The sequence below is a fragment of the Danio rerio genome, chromosome 9 (genome assembly GCF_049306965.1).
Source record: "Danio rerio strain Tuebingen ecotype United States chromosome 9, GRCz12tu, whole genome shotgun sequence".
Lineage (NCBI taxonomy): Eukaryota > Metazoa > Chordata > Actinopteri > Cypriniformes > Danionidae > Danio > Danio rerio.
This window is the reverse complement of record NC_133184.1, coordinates 19834650-19857619: the sequence shown is the minus strand read 5'-3', so window position 1 is coordinate 19857619 and position 22970 is coordinate 19834650. Positions and strand designations below refer to the sequence as shown.

General features: G+C 33.5%; 1 protein-coding gene across 2 annotated transcripts in view; it reads right to left on the bottom strand.

The window, feature by feature from the left end:
- Nucleotides 1–22970, bottom strand: part of dnajc15 (DnaJ (Hsp40) homolog, subfamily C, member 15) — a 75428-nt gene that overhangs the window by 38844 nt on the left and 13614 nt on the right. For both annotated transcript variants that reach the window (NM_001003476.2, XM_073911819.1), the window contains 3 exon segments: nt 8360–8430; nt 14333–14409; nt 20948–21021. In NM_001003476.2, coding sequence (NP_001003476.2) covers nt 8360–8430; nt 14333–14409; nt 20948–21021 — 222 coding nt within the window.

Here is a 22970-nt window from a genome sequence, read left to right as displayed (position 1 = left end):
TGGAAACTTTGTCCTCTGGTGTCCAAACAGTAATAGAACTCAATGGATGCCACCACTTTGAAATTTAAAAAGACATTCAAAACACACCATAATTACTAGTGGTTCTTTACGATGGACTTAGGTCTTATGAAGTTAAATGATTGCTCAGTGCAAATGAACATTACTGAACGTTATTTACAATATTACCTGTTATTCACTGCTTGTTCAAACGGCTCTAAGCACAGACAGTAAAGTATGAGCATCTCTTTCTGTGGTAAACTAACCGTCAGCTTAATTGTGAATTTGTGATTTAGTTTTTTAGATTTAGATTTATGTTTTTCGTGTGTCTCAAAGTGATGGCACCCACTTCAATTTTATAGATACCAGAGGACAACAGTTTCAAGTAAACCTATTCTTTACTGTTCCACTAAAGCAAAAAGTCACCTATATCTTGAATGGCCTGAGGGTGAGTAAATGAACTAGGACTGAGCAATTCGTCAAGTCTATTTAGATTTTGGCATATAAACGGTTCTGAAAAACAGAAACCAAGATAAGATGATTACTGCATCAAGGCCGCCCTCTTTCTAGCAGTCCATATTAGTTCTTTCGCAAAGCTCAGTTTCATGTGGAAATCAGTGAAATCATGTACCATGACTTTTTTTAGCATGAGATGTGCTTGATTTATTGAAGTGTATTCGATTCACTAATGTTTTTAAAAGTATAAAAAACTCGTAATGTAGCTTAAGGTGAGCCCCTAAATGCTCAACAACAGCAAAATCAGACAAAATAAAAAAATCAGCCCCTATTGATTATTCACATAAACCCTTGATTGGTATGTTATAAATGAACATAAATAGTCTAGAATGAAAGGGCATGTCTAAGCGTAAATCATTACCATCTGGCTCTTAAAAGGTGCTGACTGTGCTCATCTTAATTAATGGTCCATTGATAACCCTTTGAAATAATTTTAATTACGATTCTAATAATAATAAATAATCATGATTAAATATGTTTTTCCAAAATTAAGCAGCCGTACAGAAAACTTTTTGGGTAAACTATGCTTTTAACTCAAAAATGTACTTTGTTCAAAACATGTATGAATTCTAAAGAAAAGAAGACATTATCTTGGTACAAGATAAGAGTAATTAACTTTCATAAAAGGAAAATACTACAGAGCTAGAAGACATTCCCAGTCTTGTTTCTACCCTTAAAAACATTTAACCAGTCATGCCAATCTGCAGGGAGTTTTCATATCATCTCAACTTACTTTCTATGATGTTTAAAGTGTTTCTAACAAAACAGATTTTTACTTTATATATATTTTTTGAAGGTGTGTTGTTAAACAGGAATATTGTGTAAGATTAGCAACACATCATTAGCTGTTTCATAATGTAGTCAAGCCAAAGGCTAATGATACCAATAATCATTTGGTGGCCAATGTTGCAAAGAGCCAGGCCCGGTTCTGTAGTGGTGCTAGAGGGAACACCATAAGCATTCTCAAATAAAAGCGCACCTTTAGTTGAAGGTCTAATCATAGCATATTGGCAGAATTGCCTTAAATTCCAGTGCATATTTGTGTTTGTGCTTTCGTGTGTCACAGGTTTCTATTTGACAAATTAATTGATTTTTAAACGGAATGGCCAATCAATGGTTATTCCAGAGCCATGGAGAGAAGAAGAGTCACGAACAACACCATTAACAGTAATTGAGTATTTCATTCAACAAAAACGACGGCTCATGGAGTTTTTAAATAGTTCCCTGAAGTTAGAACTTATAGCCGAGTTACAGCGGAAATGTCTGGATTTGCACTTTTGAAAGGTACAAAGTTTAATAAAATGTAAATAATAATAATTCTGTATGTTTTAAAATGATAACATTATTTATTTGAATTAACCACAAAGCACTTTCTGGAACTATTTGAGTCTACATAAATAAAATCAAACATTATGGACCTCCATTGTTGCAACTCTCTCTCAATGGCTCTAGGAATTTATGCTAATCAGAATCCACTTACTCCAAAGGTTTTGTTCAAGAATATACTATCCTGCAAGCAAAGTGTAGACATACTGTAAATAAGATTCACTGTTCCACACTTTCTAGGTTAAATACTATTCGGGATGTTAATAATTTCATTCATGAAAGATTTACTTTAAATTGTAGCACCTGGCATAGTGATAACCATTAATCCAAGTTTTCCACTTATTAACTACATTTACATGGAGATCAGAAATCGAATAATTTGCTTAAATCTGAATAAGACAATAATATGATTAAGGTGTTTACATGAGTGGTTTTTTGAAAGTTAATTTCATGATCCCGTTTTATATTTTATAGCACATCATTGCATCACCAGGTTATCTACGTTTCCTCTAATATTTCATGCAATTTCAGGTGTTTCATTTTTAATTTGTCTACTTTCAATGCAGTTTGGCACTTTCACTTTCATCCAGGAACATTTCATTCATGTCCCCTATGACAAATGAGGTATTGGATGCAAGTGCGACTTGCTAGAAGAAACTGTTGTTTGGAATTTGATACAGCGCATGGTATGGAGAAAAACATGCAGGTGGTCCTTCACTGACTCGGTAGGTGCAGAGAAAAGTGTCAAACAGCTGTGTGTTTTGACTATCCTGTCACAAAATGCAGCAAAAATCCTACACAATGCTAATAGTTTGATTAAGGTCTTTACATGTCTGTACTGCACTTCAATAATGGCACCCAAATCACCATACTCCACTTCACATGTCTTAATTCGATTTCTGTTTAGTTTAATTAAAAAGTTAATCTGATTAAATTAATCTAAAATTGGTTTACATGGTAGATTCTTAATCAAGGTATTGTCTTAATCATATTAAAATTGGATTATTGGTGTCCATGTAAACTTACTCATTGAGTAGCATTTACTACAGTGTTAGTTCTGGTAGCAAAGTCAAAATAGAAAACACAACAATTAGGGCTTGAAGTTGTGACTGTTTTGGTTGCATATGCACCTGAAATTTTATCTTTGCGGCTTAAAAATGTACGAGTGCATAAAATTGTTGACGTGTGACCAGTTATCACTGCAAAATGTTCAAGCAGAATGCATCTTTGCACCAAAAAATGCCAAACGTAGTGCTCTGGAATGGTTTAAAACAGTTGACATGTCAACTTGCTGCAGTAAACAAACCCCGCAATGCTTGCCCCGCCTTCAAGCTCTTCTTAATGGCCCACTGCTCTAGAACAGAACGCAAATGGATTGGTTAATATAGCTGTCTCAGTTCAGATGACAAGGAGCTACAGCCGTGAAAATGTACAGGTCTGGATGACTGATTTTGTTTTTAGAAAAGTTACAAATAATGGCACATCTTATTGGTGTTCTTGTGGTTAATGTTAATCCACTATTTAAACTTTTCAAAGAGTGTATAAAAGACTTCCAGTGGGTTAAAGTCCACTATTAAAAAATAACTAAAGCCATTGGGACAGAGGTGGCATAGAGTTTTCAGGTAAAAGTGTTTGCCACATCTACACATTTTAAGAACGAGATGTTCTAACGTTATTTAATTGTTTAGTCATGCAATTGGCAGTGCGTACACCATCACAAAAGAGCATGCATTTACTGAGATCAAATTAATATTGCAGCTCATGAAAAGACCGTTATTGCTATTAAGATGATGTGTGCAAATAATAAGATATATGTCAATATCATCTGTGCAATATCAGACAACACCAGTGAGAACTGCACAGATATTATCGTTAACTCGGTATCGTTCATCTCATTCAAGTGTGCGGGACTGGTGGGTGCATGCACATTTTTTGTTTGTTAGTTTTGATTAGTGTTGATTTCAAATGCGATAAATCTGTTAATATAAGACTTGTAGTAACGGTGCACATAACTGGTAGGTGCAACTAAATTTTGGCTGGTGTGTCTAAATTTTTGAAGTTAGGAGCAACGATGCTACCAAGGAAAAAGGTTAATTTCAAGCCCTGACAATGGTTAAATTAAGTGTAAATTGTGTCTTATTAGCATATTCATAAATACATGTATTCTAAATGAGGTAAAGAGAATAAAACAGAAATCTTTTACAATTAATGAATTTTTATAAATTGAACCCATTTTGATAATAGAGATGTGGCAAATACTTGTTTAACTATAGAAAGTAAGGCTCATTTAGGATCCCTGCATAAAAGCAAAATATATGGGGCACAGCTTACAAAAAGGCATTTATGTAAACCAGTAGAATTCTAAAAGCCGTGAAACCCTTGTAAATCTGAATTACTTTTTTTTCCACGTGTGAATTTCCGGTGAATTTACTGACAAGATGATTACTATACAATATCTAACTAGATTTTGCCTGTGAAAATTCACCAACCAATGGTAATTGTGACTAAAACACTGGGCCTACCAAAATCTATCACTAATAGAACTGTCATAGAGGTCTTTCTAACCATTTGACCTTATTGTAAAATGCAGAAGTGTGCTAATTTTTGTGATCTTTTTTAGAACTTCCTATTCTATGAGAGAAATTACTAGGAATAATAAACAGCAGAAAACAAATGTGTCCATGATTATACACACAAAGCAGAATAATACAATAAGAAAATATCAGTTTGCAACATCAAGCAGCATAACAAGGTGTTTTTTGCATCTAAAAATTAATGGAAGTGAATGAGACCGGAAGCCTCGAGCCAAAGAGATCCAAATGGCTGCGCCTGCTCATATGCAAAGAATAAGGTCAATAAGACATTACATATTTACATTTGAAGATTATATTCAAGTTTTAGAATTGAGCTTACAATGTCTGTAGTTTTTTTGCAATATAGTAATCTATCTATAACTGCATGTTACTAAACCTAAAAGGTCAGGGAACAATAGTTATATTGGCTTCATAAGTTATTAAACTACAAATTTTAAAAACGAACAAAATGATTGCCTCTATAAAGCTAAAAAGACTCTGTTTGAAAAGATTCTAGTTTCCTCAAGCATTTGTAAACATGTACACTCTGTATAAGAAGCAGAAGTGCTGAGTGTGCATGCTCGCACATTCAAAACCTAAAGTAAAAGCAAGCGTGCACTCAAAAGAGATTCCAGTACCTGCCATAGACATAGCAGCTCCCTGATGTGCGCATTATACAAAATATCATTATATTATATTACATCCACCCCCTTCCCCTCAAAGAGAGCATGAGAGAAAAAAAAATCCAATTTTACATCAGCCAAATTCCGAGATCTGTATTTACACAGGAAAAAAAACACACATCCCTGTTTCCCTGTTTCTATAGGAAAGCATGCTGCATTCATCACATTTCATGAGGCCTTTCATACATCAGCCTCTTTCACAAGTATGACAAACAGTATGGGTGCCTGCACACCATTATTAACAGCACTGTAATAAAGGATTTCTCAGAAGCACTGGAGGATGGGACAAATCTGGCACACTTTCTCTGCAGGACGTCCTCCCTGCAGTCAGAGGCCTTATCGCTCCACTACAGATACAATCACAGAGACCATCACTTATTTCACAGAGAGTATTAGTGGTCTAGAGGAGCACACAAGGGCTGATACAGACACACAAAAACAGTGTCCATGTATGTATGTCTAAATTTATAAGAATATGTGAAGTATGTCTGATAATATCTTTTCTTATGGAGAAAGTCTTATTTGTTTTGTTTCAGCAAGAATAAAAGCAGTTATTAATTTTTTAAAAAACATTTTTGTAACAAAATTATTAGCCCCTTTAAGCTAATTTTTTTTTGATAGTCTACAGAACAAACCATCATTATACAATAACTTGCCTAATTCCCCTAACCTGCCTAGTTTACCTTATTAATCTAGTTAAGCCTTTAAATGTCACTTTAAGCTGTATAGAAGTGTCTTAAAAAATATCAAGTAAAATGTTATTTACAGTCATCATGTCAAAGATAAAATAAATCTGTTATTAGAAATAAGTTTTTAAAACTATTATGCTTAGAAATGTGCTGAAACAATCTTCCCTCCATTAAACAGAAATTGGTGAAAAAAAATAAACAGGGGCGCTAATAATTCTGACTTCAACTGTGTGTGTGTGTGTGTGTGTGTGTGTGTGTGTGTGTGTGTGTGTATATATATATATATATATATATATATATATATATATATATATATATATATACATACATATACATATATATATAAATCATGTGTGTTATACATTTATGTTTTTTTAGGACAGATGAATAGTATATGTTGTGTATATATATACACATACACAGCAACCTCTGAGCACTGTAAGAAATAAATGCACAGGACAGAAGGGAAAAACTGAAAAAGGCAAGGTGAGGCCATTAACCTTGAACAGAAAAACAGTGCGGGTACATTGACCATGGAGGGGAAAAACGACTCCTGCTCAGTGTTTATTAGGTGAGACCCTGCACTTAAAAAGACCACAGCAAAAAAAAGAAAAAAAAAGAAAAAAAAAAACAATTCACTAGACAGTGATTTATAACCTGTGTTGTACAGTTCAGAGCGAACAAATCTAAATGCAACCGATCGGACCTAAATACAACTGTAACTGCTGCCTTATCACTGCTGTTTATAGACAGGAATATATGCTTTTGTTCAAGTTTAGTTAATAATTATTAATGAGTTGAAGCTATTACTACCAACAGCTATATACACTACCTGACAAAAGTCTGGTCATTTTTCAAGTTTTAGGATAATAACTGACAAATAATAACTTGACTTAGTTGATTATTTAGTATCAGAAGTGGCTAATATGAAAGGCAAATGCCCCTAGATTATGCTTATTTTACCCAAATAAAAGATGATCAAGCCTTGATTTTTAATTATTTTGATTAGGACATTAAGGTCTGATTTTGCTTAGACAAAAGTATTAACAGAAAATAATGTACAGTATAAAATATAAATGCATGGTGCAGTGGAAAAAGAATTAATATTATGCATGAACTTAGAGGAATGCATCCATACATCTCTGCAATGACTCAAATCACTTATTAATAAAGTCATCTGTAATGGCAAAAAAAGCATCTTTCATCTTACCCTTGACATGCTCAATAAGGATCATTCATGTCTGGTGACTGGGCTGGCCAGCCCTGGAGCACCTAGACCTTTTTTTTTTTTTGCTTTCAGGAACTTTGATGTGAAGGCTGAAGTGTGAGAAGCTCACCTTATGTTTACGTTCATAATATTTATTTTATTTGCTAATTAATAACCTCAAGTGGAACTCTGAATCGGCGTCTCATTTTGGAGTCTGATACTGTCCACTGTAGGTCACATTTCGGTTGCAGATGAATACTTTGTTAGCCTTCCTGACTGAATGAATAACATACGTGGCAAGGCAACCCAGCTAAAATATAATTGATTAAAACTGACATTGGGTTAAATGTTGTTTTAAATGACCAAAACAAAGACAGCCGTTCCAGCACATAAAGCACATTTTCAAAGCTGACTATTTGACTTTAGCATTGTTTTTTAGTTAAACAAGTATATTCACTTAGCATGTTTGTAAATATCTGCAAACATATGCATTTTATGCTTTAGAAAAGTCAAAAACTTATATACAGACATATATAAATCACTTTAGATCCGGTTTGCCCAAATGTAATACTGGAGGGCTGGTTTAGATCAAATTCCAAATAGACACACACACAAGCCAGATAATCAAGCTCTTACTAGGAATACTAAAAACTTTGTTTAAAAAAAAGCTAAACTAAACTGGAGCTAAACTCTACAGAATATCAGCCCTCTGGGATAGTTTGGGCATCTCTGCTTTAGATAAAAATAATCTGTTTTAAAGTTTTTTGACCCAAGTTTTTAGGTTTTAACAATGTGTCACTATTTCAGTTTGCTTTTTAATCTCATGTATTATAAGATTATTAAGATGTAATAGTGTCTCAGATTTAAACTTCAGTCCTAAAATTACATTAGAGTGATTTAACTGACTTATTACTATGAACTGATTAAAATGACTAGAAAATAGATTTAAACGCAAACATTTAAAGTGTCATTTTGTATATAAATATGTGAAATTGTAAGTAAAAGTTGCTGTTTATCACTATGTACAGTTATTATTAGTTATTAAATATTACTCAGTGCTTGTTTTTTTACTGTATATTGTTTAGAAAATAATTTAGATCTACAGTACTTGCAAATGTTTGAAGTGATGATTCACCTGCTCCATCTTGTTGTGTACAGTTCTTATGTATGCCTTATATTACGTCAAGTCAGCACTGCAGGCATGTAACCCCTCTTTAAAGAGTGTGTTATGACAAATGCTCTTCAAATCAATAATGTAATCAACACCCATCTCTTCCTCTGTCTGCTCAGACAATACATTGAGCTAGAGCTGAGTCAGAATTATTGACCAACACACAACCACCCGACACGACGACCTGAACTACTGACCTTTATCTGGATGATTTAGGACCATGATCCTTCTGTGGGCTTCCCGTACCTTTGTCTTAGTGCTGGTCGGACTGCGCAAAACAAGAAAACAGAGGATTTTAGAAAAGGTGCACACTGACATCTGGTGGCCAAAGAGTGAACAGATTTTTTTTTTTGCACTTTTCATCAGCATGTGCGGTCTGTCTCCATCACTGCACACATAAGCTGGAAATACTCAATCTGTACATTCCCTAAAATTCCCCAAATTAGTGGGGGAAAAACTACAGAACTAAAGAAAAAAGTGTCACCCATGTTTTTTTTTTTAAATTATTTTACTTTGAGTGACAAATTTAAAAACACCATTTGACAAAATGACAAAAGGAAAAAGAAACAATTTTTAAAAATTTTTTTACATGCATTTGAATTAACTTTAAATGAGAAATTAACAAAACGTTAATTTAAAATTTCTTAATCTTATAGTCATTTCAACTAATATAGATCAACTAGAAGTTAAACAAATACATGTCAGACATATATTATATTGACAAATATGGATATTTTTAGCTCCATCTTTTGAAAGACTTATTATTTAAGCCTTAGTGTTGATTGACATTAATATTATGTAATATTATGTGGAAATATACCCAAATATACTATAAATACCTAAATATACCTTTTAATTTTTACAGCCAAACTTCAGATTGTGACAAATGCAAGCATGAAATAAATAAATAAATGAATGATTAAATAAACAAATAAATAAATGACTGAATAAATAAATGAATGAAAATATAAATGACTGAATAAATGACTGAATGAAGAGTAAAATGAATACATAAATTAATAAATACATGAGTTGAATAAATGAATGAATGAAATTAAATTAATAAGTAAATGTATAAATAAATGACTGAATAAATGAATGAATGAACGGAATGAATAAATGACTGAATAAAGGAATTAATGAAATTACTAAATGAATAAATGATTTGAATTAATGAATGAAATTAATAAATGAATGAATAAATACATGAATAAATGAAATTACTAAATGAATAAATTAATTAATTAATAAAATGATTGAATAAACTAATAAATGAATGAAATAAATGAATTAAAAAATTACTGAATAAATAAGTTAAATAATAAATAAATGACTGAATAAGGCAGCACAATGGTGCAGTAGGTAGCACGATCGCTTCACAGCAAGAAGGTTGCTGGTTCGAGCTTCGGCTGTGTCAGTTGGCATTTCTGTGTATAGTTTGCATGTTCTCCCCATGTTGGCGTGGGTTTCCTCCGTTTGCTCCAGTTTCTCCGCAGTCCAAAGACATGTGGTATAGGTGAATTGAATAAGCTTAATTGTCAGCAGTGTATGTGTGTGAATGAGAGTGTATGGGTGTTTCCCAGTGGCCGGTTGCAGCTGGAAGGGCATCAGCTGCGTAAAAACAAATGCTCGATAAGTTGGCGGTTCATTCCGCTGTGGTAACCCCTGATTAATAAAAGCCGAAAAGAAACTGTATGAATGAATGACTAAAATAATGCAGAAAATAAATTAATAAATGACTGAATGAATGAATAAACTAACTAATAAATAAATGAATAAATAAATAACTGAAAATATGAATTAACTAATTGAATAAATAAATTAAAACATAAATGACTGTACTAATAAAAAAATGACTGAATGAATGAATGAATAATTGAATGAATGAATGAATGAAATAATGCATGAAATAAACAAATAAAAAATTTAAAAATGACAGAATGAATGAAATGTATAAATAAATAACTGAATAAATAAATTAATGAAATGAATAAATAAATAAATGAAAACATAAATGACTGAATGAATGAATGAATGAATAAATAAATAAATGACTGTTCGAATGAATAAATGAAATTAAATAAAAAATGAATGAATGAATGAATGAATGAATGAATTGAAGAATAAATTAAATAAATATTATTATATACTGATTAAATTAATAAATAAATTAACTAATAATAAATGCCTGAATTAAGAGATAAATGTAAGAATAAATAAAATAATGCATTAAATAAACAAATAAATACTTGAATAAATAAATGACTGAGTGAATGAAATGAATAAATAAATAAATTTAACCACAAATGACTGAATAAATGAACGAATGAAATGAATAAATAAATGACAATGAATGAAATCAATCAATAAATAATTGACTGAATAAATAAATAAAGATCAAAAATATTTCGTCTTTCTTTTCTTTTTCATCCATTTTAAATCTGTTAAACAAGTCTGTTTAAAACAAATAAAATGTCTTGTAACTTTAATTCTTGTTTATGTAAAGCAATTTGTAAAGCACATCTACAATTTTGTATGAAAAGAGCTATATAAATAAACTTGACTTGCCAATAGATAAATAAATGAATATTCTACAGCCAGGTTACAGTAGTAATATATCCACACTTTTTAATAAAGCTCCAATAATTAATAGCAGTTATTATATTCGTTAACATTAACTAAGAATGACCAATATTTGTACACAACATAATAATCATTGTTCAACATTGACCATTATTAAAATGCAAAGTTGTGCTTGTTAACATTAGTTTATGCACTGTGAGTTAACAACAACCAAGAATTAATTTATTGACTTTATTTTCACTTTATAACGTTAATCATTTGTTCATGTTAATAAAAACTCAAACATTAACTAATGGAAAGTTATTGAAAAATGTTACCAGTAATATTTATTTTTAAAAACACCCATTGACATTTCAGAATTTCTTAACCTTAAACATTATACATGTTAAACATTTTATTCCATATGAAAGCTTGAGTTATGGTCTGAAGGCAGGTGGTTTTAGGCTAGTTGGCTTCACAATGCATCCTTACTGGAAGATAAATAAATGTCTTCCTGGCCTACAGCTTTCAGGCTTTGCATCTGAGTCACAGCCGAATAGCCAGAAGTGATGATTAAAAGATACATTAATGCTCAGAAGCGCTCATTCCTACCAACCAACCCTCCTCTAAAGTCTCAAATTATCTGCACGAGTGGGCGCTCGAGAAGGGCCAGAGCAACTAATTAAAACACTGTGATGATTCCAGAATGCGATGACGAATCCGTCAGGCAAAGCTGTGTTTGTGGGAAGAGTCAGTATCTCCGGCAAATACGTATACGTGAGGCAGTCGAGAGACAAAACTGCACTTATTTCATTCATTTAAAGGGAAACATCCTGTTAATTTGGTCACCCTCATATCATTTAAGATCCACATGACATTTTTTCTCAAGTAGAGCAATAAAAAAAAATGTATTAATACATATTCATCTAAATGAATTAGATGAATATGTAGTCATAGGTGATTCGTATAATGGCAGTCAATGGTTTGTTGGATTAAAAATGAAGATGTTCTTAAAGGTCCAAATCGATAGGCAGGTTGATGCACTGAGGTCTTACACTGTTTCCAAACAACATATGATGCCTCAACGTGTGACAAAAATGATCCTTTCTATGTTAAAAGTTGTTTTTGTTCTAACCATCTGCAACAGCAATGTTCAAAATTCTATTTCTGCGACATCGTGACAAAACAACAGTATAAACTAGTATGACAAGCCCATTTCACACAGCGATACCGGTAAATATCTGGAAAATTTCCAGAACGACTTTACCGGTATATTCAAAAAAGCGCTGTTTACACAGGCGAGGACGTTACGGAAATTTTTCCGGATAAGAGCATTCACACATCCATTCCAAAATACCGGTAAATTCTGACATCATTCACCACAAATGAGCTTTAAACGGCTGCGCTTGTATTTGTAAACATTTGACTACATTACAAACTTTGTGGATGATCAATATTGTGAACAACTTTCGCAGGATCACTTTCGCATTTCGAGATGTTCATAATATGTGCGTGTGCAGGCGCTCACAGGCTGTTTCACAGGCACACGCAAAGCTTGAAGGTAAACAAACAACGGCTTATCATAAGCATCTCATCGATGATTATGTACACAGTTGGCATTAAGAAGAACATATAAACGTGATCTGACTAATTTCTAGCTGCTAAATGTGTCTGGAAAAATATTCAAAGGCTTTTATTCTCATAAACCGCGCGGACGTAAATGCGTCTGACTGTTGTGATTGGCTAAAGCAGACGTCTCACGTCAGCACGTTCTAGACGTGCACGCGCTTATTCCGGCAATCTTCCTTCTGCATTCACACAGCGCAGCATTCCGGCAAATTGCCGGTAATGTTACAACTTCTCTTTCCGGAAAATAGCCATGCAGAACGAATTTACCGGTATTTTCAAAAAGGACCTGTTCACACATACAACCTTTCCGGAAAATTGCCGGTAATTTTCCGGAAAGGTCTGTATGTGTGAAAGGGGCTATTGATCACCTCAGGGACAGATTATGTGCTTTACTCAGTGTTAAATGCTACCAATGTGCATTTAAATGTCATTATATCTGAGACTTATTGCTCTACTACTGAAAGCAGCTGATAGTTCACTGCCATCTGGCAGAACTACTGATAGTTCACCTCAGACTTTGAAAATAAAATAACTAGTTGAAGGTTTGCACTAACTACTGCGCCACTGCATCGCCACAGGTGTTATTATATTACATTTATTATATCAGTTTTCAATGTCACAAGATCCTACAGAAATCATTCAAATATGCTAATTTAATACAGGATGCTTCATAGCTTTGTTGTTTTCGGCATACTAAAAATAATACATAAAAGACATTTGCCTGTCACTTTTGATCAATTTGATAGATTTTTGATTAACTTTTGTGCATTTTAACAAACGCTCATCTTTTTCATTGTGTTTTTTGTGATTATTTTGTTAATGCAAACAGCACAAATCTTTGCAAAAAAAAATGTCTTTTGATTTAACTTTTCTAATTTCATATAAATTTATTTTTTTAAAACAAATTGATCTTCTTGGAACTTTCAAGACAAAAATGGCCCCAAAGAAATGTACTAAAACTGCCGTATTTAATCCCAGTGCCAATTAAAGAGCTAGTTGCCAAGTATGTGAAGTAGCAGGCAAGGCTTTTAAATTGTAATTATTGAAAATAAAATGCAAAACATTTTGGCACATTTTTCAGGTTTGGCTAGCTCCACCTATAGTATTTATAATTGGGGCTGATGCTGGTTAAAAAAAAACAATGTATACATGGAGGTGAAAATGTCAAAAAATATTACACCTGGATTTTTTTAATGATTGTTTTCGTGACACATTTTTTTGCAACTTTTTATAACACCTAAGAGTTAACATAAGTGCATTTCAAAATAAACTATCCTACATAACTTAATAATGCTAAAAGTGATATTAAATGTGTGCCAAGAGATCAAAGAATATGAAAGCAAACAGCAACACTACTGAGGCCAGTTATTTCAGCTGCAACTGACAGAAAAGTAAATCTGAAAACAGATGAGTCCAGAATAATAAAAATGATTAACCTCAAATCAGAACAGTTTTATGAGGTTGACCGAGTTCATACTGGTCACATCCAAGAAATATTGGTTCCAGTCTGGTTTGGTTGTATGAAAACATTAGTCTGGTTTGATTGACAACACAAAGACATGAGCCACATGTTTATGACGCAAGTGCCGCCACACAGGATGTGATGCGTGTGCGGTGTGAGTCACACCTGGTGTGGGACCTTGTGAACTTGAAGGGGAAATTTGTAGCGAAATATACCCTCCAAGGAGGATGAGGAGGAGGGTGGTCCACCAAAAGCAGATTACAAAGTTAAAAGACGGCTGAGAATTTTTCCCATTAGACGTTACAGGATCAAAGCCGTGACGACAGGACATGACAACCAACTGCAGACCAAAAGAATTGCCCCCAGACTTAACCGCAAGCTCTTCTGGGAAGTTTAGTGATGCAGTGTGTGTATATACTGTAAAACACCTTTGTTTTCTTCCATGACAACTCATAATGAGAGAATACAGTAAGAGGAATTGCAGTGATTTAGGGCTTTTTGTTTAGCACGCAATTACCTGATCCCTAGAATGAGGCTGGCTTCCCGTCTGGTCATCTTCTGCTCAAATCCACCTTTGTAATATGCGGAAAATGACTGGGGAAAGAAAAGAATAGTGTTGAAAACAATAGTCCAGATTCAAAGTCAAGTTCTGTCAACAGCATATCTGTGGTAAAATGTCAATTACCAGAATAAAAGTGATTTCCTCCTCGCTTTTAAACAGAGTGAGCGATAACACACACACAGAATTCTACAACCTCGGGTTATGAAACTAGGATCATAGAATCATTTGTGAACTTTCAATCTTCCAATTTGGTTGTCATGATACACACAAATAGACATGATGAAGCATAGACATTACGTTGGTAATCCGTAATCAGATGTCCATTCACCCAGAAAAGTAGTCCCAGCTGAAAACCATTCCACCATCAACAAGGCTCAAATTATAAACAGGGTTTAGGCGAATAACTGCTTCAAGTGCTTTAACAAAAATATAGGCTTCGGATTTCTAAATAATCTTCAGGAAAAATAGAGAAGAGGCAACATCAGCTTTTACAGTAATCAATATTGTGCCCCAAATGTTAAAACGTTCCATTAACCACAATATGACATGTCTGAAGGGCGATGTGTACTCTCAATATTAAAGGGATGCTTCACATAAAAATTCAAGTTTACTCACTATTTACTCAAGTGGTTCTAAACATTTATGAAAAACGTTCTTCTGAAAAAGCTCGAAACCTGCAACCACTGACTTTCATAGTAGGAGACATAAATACTGTAAATGTCAATTATTACAGGTTTCCAACATTTGTCAAAGAGTTTTATTGTGTGTTTAACAGAAGGGAGAGTAATTAAATTAAATTACACCCTTTAATTGAACTTTTTTTTACCTTTTTTTTGATATACCTTTTTTACCTTAATGTGAAAATGGAGGTTTTAATTATAAGGTTCAACTTTACTGGAGAATCTGACTTGCACTAGTGTCAAATTAGTCAAAAGCAGTAAAATGATGTAAGTTTGTTGTAATTGACTACTAAAAAAAGCATTTGCAGAGCAGTAGTCACATCGCAGAACATGCATTGTTGAGTTGGGATTTCTGTATAGTTGAGCAAAAGCGACATTTCAGAACACATGAGATTGATGGAGTCACTGCTGAGTTAAACTATAATGGAGTGCAAGCTAATATTTAACATTTTAAGGCCTGACAGAGTTTTCAGCATTCAGCAACATGACATTTTACCAATTGAAGATTTAAAAAAAGACAGATTTTATTACTTTTTATTCTTTAGCAAAGACTTTTCAGTGTAATTTTTACATTTACAAAATTAAAACTGTTTATTTCACAGCCATTGTATTTATCTGTTTTCGACCTTTTATGCATGTTTCACTTCCATACAGAATCATCCCAATCAACCAAAATAAATAAATTTAGTAACAAATTTAGGGACCAATTCCCACTATTACCTAATGTAGTTACTTGTTAGCACGTGATATTAAGACATTGGCTGCTTATTATTACTTTTAAACTACCTAACCTGCATGATCTTATTGTACATCCCTAACTCATACCAATACCTAAACTACCCTAATAATTGATAACAAAGAGCAAATTAGGAATTGTTTGAAGCAAAAGTTAATTGTCTGCTAATAGTGAGAATTGAACCTTAGAATAAACTATTACCATACATGCTGTGCTATTCAACTAATTTTGTGTAATTCTATAGATATATCACAACATATAAATCACAGAAAAAATAAATATCGTGCAGCCCTACTTGCCATGTTCTGCTTTGACTATTTATTAGTCAAATTACGCACATTCATTTAGGTGTTGTCATAGAAATCTAGCTGGAAGATGGACAAAATTAGTACACTAAAGATTTTTATTTATGAAATACTTTAATTTCAGCATTGCAATAAAGGCTAAGCTTCACTTTTTTGAGGTTACAGATTCTTCAGTAAAAAACAGAGACGTGTTTTGTTTATACACTTTATTACAGTAACGAACCAAATCTATGGCTTTTATGACAATTAATTTTAATTTTTAAGACCTAATCTTTAGGATATTTTTTGTGATACCTTGAACCATTACATTTAAGATAACCACAGCTATTCAAGAAAGTCTTTAAAAAATGTCAACATGGGGAAAAAAAGAAAACAGCACACAGGTTAGGAATGCATGTAGTCACGAGGGTGAGTAAACAATGCCAGAATTTTCATTGTTTTTTTTTTTGTTTTTTTTTTGCTGAACTAATTAAAATTCCATTACAGGATAACATTGGTCTGTGGCTCCTTCAGAAATTGAACATCCTGGAGAATTTCAGACGGGTTGAGTAAAAACATGTGTTCATTCAGAGAGCGAGGAAGGTCAGAGTGTTCTGTCCGGTCTCGGCCCAAAACATGCCACTTAATCACACTCATCCATAATATGATTCACCAAAACATGGAATCATAGGATTAATAACTGTAATAATGATCTACAACAAGAGTGTTCAGCAGCGAACCTGCTGAAATACTCAGAGCTTATAGTATTTTCAGAGTGCACACAGGTGGACAAGCTTGAGTCAAAACACTGGGAACCTGCCCCAGCCACACAACCCTGGAGGATTAAGAGGAACGCGAATAAACCAGGTTTTTAATACCCCTTCAAAAACAAGAGGCACAGCGTGAACTACAGTAAGACTGGATGAATCAGTTCTCTAACCTTGAGCAAAAAGTTTAATATGCCAAAAAATAAGCAAACAAGCACCTTAAGATGTAGAAATGAACATGGAGACATCTACATTTATTTGCCACAAACTATCACTTACTGAAATAGAATCTGTGCTATGCTGGAACTTTTCAAAATGGGAATACCGATCAATTCACAGGGTGCTACATCACACTAACAATCGCATATTGTGGTTTTTGGTACAAGGTATGCTTAAACCAAATTTAAATAATTTAACGATAATGTGTAAACAGTAGAGCAATTTAAATATTTGGGTTTATGGCTGGATTCTGAACTTTCTTTTAAACGCAATGATTATAAACTTGTAAAGAAAATCCTTAAAATTAAGCTTTGGTTGCCAGAATTTTACCATTAAAAATGCGGTAGCCACTGTTAACAAAAAGTTAATTTTTTATAATAAACAACAGCATTTCATTCATTTAAAGTGTTATACACCAATGTTTTGATGAAATTACATCTACACGTTGTATCTTTACTTACTTTAAGAAAAACAACTACAGTATAAGCATGTCAGGATGAGATCAAAATAAAGTAATGCAATACACATTATTTATCTAAATTACTTGTAACATAACTACGTTCATAAATTATTAGAAAAAAAAAGAACCATAATAATGTCAACGAAAAGCATAAAAAGTGTCATGCAGGGAATTCTGGAAAAGTTTTTAAAAATTTACAGTGTTTTCTTCATAAGATTAGTTTTCTAACCAGTGTTTTGTATAAATCTACCCTCAATATTTGCTTTGCAACTTATATTACCATTTTTTTATTATGCAGTTGTAGTTCATCACAATACAACCAAAGCTAATCTGTTCCATCTCACTATAACCTACTGTATAATAAATTGTGTAGATTTGTTACTGTACCACTATCAAGTACTTAAATGGTTTTTACACAATTTTAAAAGGCACATTCACTGGATACAATTAATATATATTTTTAATTATACACTGTAGCTATCCTACTCATATACGTCAACATTTGATATATTCATCTTCATATCAATTAAGACTAGGGCTGCTCAATATCGTTTCAGCATTGATATCGCAATGTGATCATTCGCAATAGACACAAAGCAGGATACGTAATGTTCAGTTTAAATTATAATTTATCATTTGCTAGTGTTTTTGATGCCTGTGATTGTATAATGATTTTAAAAGCATATAGGTATAAGAAATTTTACCTTTTTTTACTTAACTACAAATAATTGCATTGAATTATTTACATTTTTATTATTCAGTTACTGACTAGGGAAACAGTAAAACACTTTTTTATTACAATTGTATCTTTTTCTTGAATGTATATCCAGATTGCCATGCATGAGAATACTCACAACACATGCAAATAAAGAAATGTACTGTAAATAGCACAGACCACAACTTAATGTGTCAGGGGACCCCAAAAGCTTTAGATTTTTTTTATTAGATTTTATGGAGATGCACTCCCACTACAGAATCAGCCCAGTTGATCTAACAATAGGATTTTTTCCAAATAGAGATAATTGAAGCATCTTCTTTTATAATTGTACTGACATGTGGCTATGGTGATGAAGTAAAGCTGAAGTAAATCGCTGTAATTTATTACAAAGATGCACGGTTTTAAAAACATCATAAACTTGTAAAACTCACTCTTGTTCACATTTGATGATGATTAATGATCCTAGCAAACTGAACAGATCTTTTATTCCCAATTGCTTTGCACACATCCTGTCTTGTTAATATGATTATACGCGTTACTACTGAGAGATGTTAATATGCAGCTGTCAATCAATTCGGGAAAACTGCACTCCTAAGTCAAGTTGCGGTCGGCCTTAAAACAGGAAGGATTTGGATCCTATTTTAACTTCAGGAAATGTAAAAAAATAGACTTATTATGTTTATATCACCTCAACATGATTGTGGACACACTCTACCAACACACAGTTCTGTCCAAACAGCTTAAAAAAGATGATTTCCATCATAGGTGCTCTTTAATTCTTATGGTGAAATTGTATTCATATCGAAATATATCTATATCTATCTATGTCTATCAACACACACACACACACACACACACACACACACACACACACACATATATATAAGTATGCGTGTGTGTGTGTGTGTGTGTGTGTGTGTGTGTGTGTGTGTGTGTGTGTGTATGTATGTATGTATGTGTATATATATATATATATGTATGTATATATATATATATATATATATATATATATATATATATATATATATATATATCGTATATATACTGTATATTTCTCGCAAAAAAAATAGCAATGTTACATTTTTGCATGTTACATTCAAGCATCCTTAATTAAAACATTCTTTTCATTATTTTTTCTTTACTCTATTAGATAAGAAAGCATTTAGGTGATCTGCTGATGGTTGATGCACAATCTGTAACCTTATTTTATATGTTTAATACAGGTTTATTTTCTATTTTTGCATCTTGCAGCTTGTAATAACTTTAGATAATGTATTTGTGTTACCATTCATTAATGCTAGGTAAAGATAAATACTAAAGAGATAAATAAAGTTCACCAAAAAAATAATGGTTTTCTCACCCCCAAGTGGCTACAAGTTTCTTTATTCCGCTGAAGAAGATATTTTAAAGAAAGCTAAAAACCTGTACCTATTGACTTCCATAATATGAAAAACAAATTGGTTACAGGTTTTCAGCTTTCTTCAAAATATCGTCTTTGTGCTCAGCAGAAGAAATAACCTTATAATAGTTTAAATAAAAAGTTAAGGGTTTGTAAATGACGACAGAATTAAACATTTTGGGTGAACTATCCCTTTAACCTTAATGTGTAATGTGTTATTATTGTATGTTGTGATTTTTATTCCAATTTAGTTATATATGTGTGTTACGTTTATTTAATTTTGTATATACACCACCTGAAAAAAGTCTTGTCATCGATCCCAGTTGTAAGAGTAACAAGTAATAACTTGACTTCTAGTTGATCATTTGGAAAAGTGGCAAACAGTAGATTTTTCTGACGAATCATCTGTTGAACTGCATCCCAATAATCACAGATACTGCAGATGACCTATTGAAACCCGCATGAACCCAAGATTCTCATAAAAATCAGTCAAGTTTGGTAAAAGAAAAATCATGGTTTGGGGTTACATTCAGTATGGGAGTGTGCAACAGATCTGAGTGGATAGCAACATCAACAGCCAATGGTGTGAGATATCAAGACATTTGTGCTGCCTATTACATTACAAACCACAAAAAAGGGCAAATTCTTTAGCATGAAATTATTTAGCAGCACTTCCTCTTATACTTTAGCCTCATCAATCAAAGTTCCTAAAAGAAAAGAAGGTCAATGTGCCCCAGGATTGACCAGCCCAGTCACCAGAAATAAACTAATGTTGAGCATGTCTGAGGTAAGATGAAAGAGGAGGCATTAAAGATGAACCCAAAGAATCTTGAAGAACTCTGGGAGTCCTGCAAGAACGCTTCCTTTACCATTCCAGATGACTTTATTAATAAGTTGTTTGGGTCATTGCAGAGATGTATGGATGCAGTCCTCCAAGCTTATGGGAGTCATACACAATATTAATTCTTTTTTCACTGCACCATGACTTTATATTCTATACTGTACTCTATTTCTGTTAAGTGTCAAGACTTTTGTCTAAGCAAAGTCAGACCTTACTGTCCAAATTAAATAATTAAAAATCAAGGCATGATCAAATTTTATTTTGGTAAAATAAGCATAATATAGAGGCCTTTGCCGTTCATATAAACCTCTTTAGATACCAAAAGATCAACTTAAAGTCAAGGTATTATTTGTTGCTTCAAAAACTTGGATAGGTGACAAACATTTTTCAGGTAGTGTTTGTAGAGAGCCCTTTAAAAATGAGCTGTAACAAAAAAAAAAAAAAAAAAACCTTAATAAACACTTACCGAAGAGGGGAACTTCTTTGCAGCTTCGGTAATAACTTGACCAAGAGGCCTCCATAAATGGAAAGCATATCGACCTAAAATCACAATTGACAATAACAATTGATTGGTTAAAAAGTGTGCCACTTGATAGCAGACGATTTACAAAGTTAATTTCCAGGGTTAGCAAAGTTGGTTTATGGGTGAAACCAAGGACAAAACCACATTTTAGTCTCATTCAATACATGTTAAAGGTGAAGAAGCCTTTCAACTTCCCCTGGTATTTATTTGGTCAGCGTGCCGGTGAACTGCCAGCGGTTGTGGTTCAACTGTGAAGCAACACACTGCAAGTCAGCAGCACTCAATGAAATGAACACATAATACCTCCGAACATCCAGCATTCAATAAAAGCGCTGTGAAAGGCTGTTAAGTGGCTCGTTTAACGCAACCGAATTGTAGCTGAAGATTGTAAAAAAACATTAAAGTAATACTTTATGTGAATATTTCAGAATTTATATTTCATCAGATTCTGAAACATATTGTTGAGAGGAAAACTTTATTTTGCTTTTCCGCAAAAAAAAAAAGACTCCCTCCACTGTAATCTAAAGCCCTGCCTTTGAGCAGTGCAGACCACACACCGCCTCAGCTTTTGGCAGGAGCGCTGCCCCCTTGGTGTACTGAAATGGGAATTAGCCCCCTTCCTCAAAGCGACCACAAGTGCTATTCCATCCTGACCTCACACAGCTATGGGTGGAAGACTTGGCGACTAGCAATGATTAACTACAACGCAGCAGTAGGGAGGACTGGAGAGACACCTGCCAGAAAAGCATCAAATGTAAACAGCCTGATGACAAAGATGCTTGAATTATTTGGCCCTTTAAAAACTCTTTGATTCCTTTAATGTCAAAGGCCATTTCGACCTCATTAACCAGGGGTGAGCTTCATCTGGGGGCTTGAACAAACACTCACAGTAAGAGCGGCTAAACCATGTGCCTCATCAACATCGCCATCATCTCGAGTGCATCATAAATATCTGTGGGCAGCTTTAGCATACGCGAGGAAAGTTTAGCTAAATATTTTAAGAGGACAAAAGAGGAAAAAACTTTTATTACATTATACAATGGCTACTCTTTCCTGCTGTGAACCACAACATGAGGGATTTTAGCTTGCAAACATCTAGTCTAGAAACATACTCTGTGCCAGAACGCAAACACAAAATCTTCGCCAACATGGCATTCCAGGAGCGCAGATATTTAGTCCAACAGCACTGGGACTTTTCGCTCTTGGTATCATTTCACTTGTGTGTTTGCGAACTGCAGTCAGGATGTCACTCTGTGTTTTAGCGGTGAAGCGTTTTTAGCACACCGATTAATTCAGTATTTAAACAAATGGTCTTTATGAGCAAGTCATTGAACTTAACTCGTTCACTCAATAACACAGATCCAATCATGAAAAAACTCTCAGTGAGAAAGTGACTCACATTATGGATCATTAGTACAACCTAAAACAACAAATAATTGATAACAAAAAAAAAGATTCATATTAAAATGGTGTATTTTTTCATATTGAATGGAAATAAGGATATGATTTTTTTCTATTTTGTATATGCAAAGGAATTTGTTCCTTTTAAGATCGGAACTAAGAGTTATGGGCACGACATATTGGGGGAAATCACCAGCTGAAAAGCAAGAAAAAGGGCCAATTAACGCCAATGAGTTGGCAAGTGCAGCTCCTTAGATGCGGCTAATAATAATCAGCTGAGTATTTAGCTTGCTCTTGGACTTTTCACTTCAGAAGCCTAAGGCGACTGAAGAGACATATTTTGCTTTGCAAAAATGGGACTAGATAGGTGCTATAGGGGCTAATAAAGAAGCAAGTCCTACATGCCCTTCTTCCCGGAGATGCACAATTAGCTCACGCAGGTAAGGACAAGGTTCTCAGCCCAAACCTGCGCTTCCTCCCTTAACTGCCTCAATATTGGGGTGGCCAGCTGGTATGACTTGCCCACTACAAGACCCCCATCCAAGGCATGTAGTTATCATTGTCT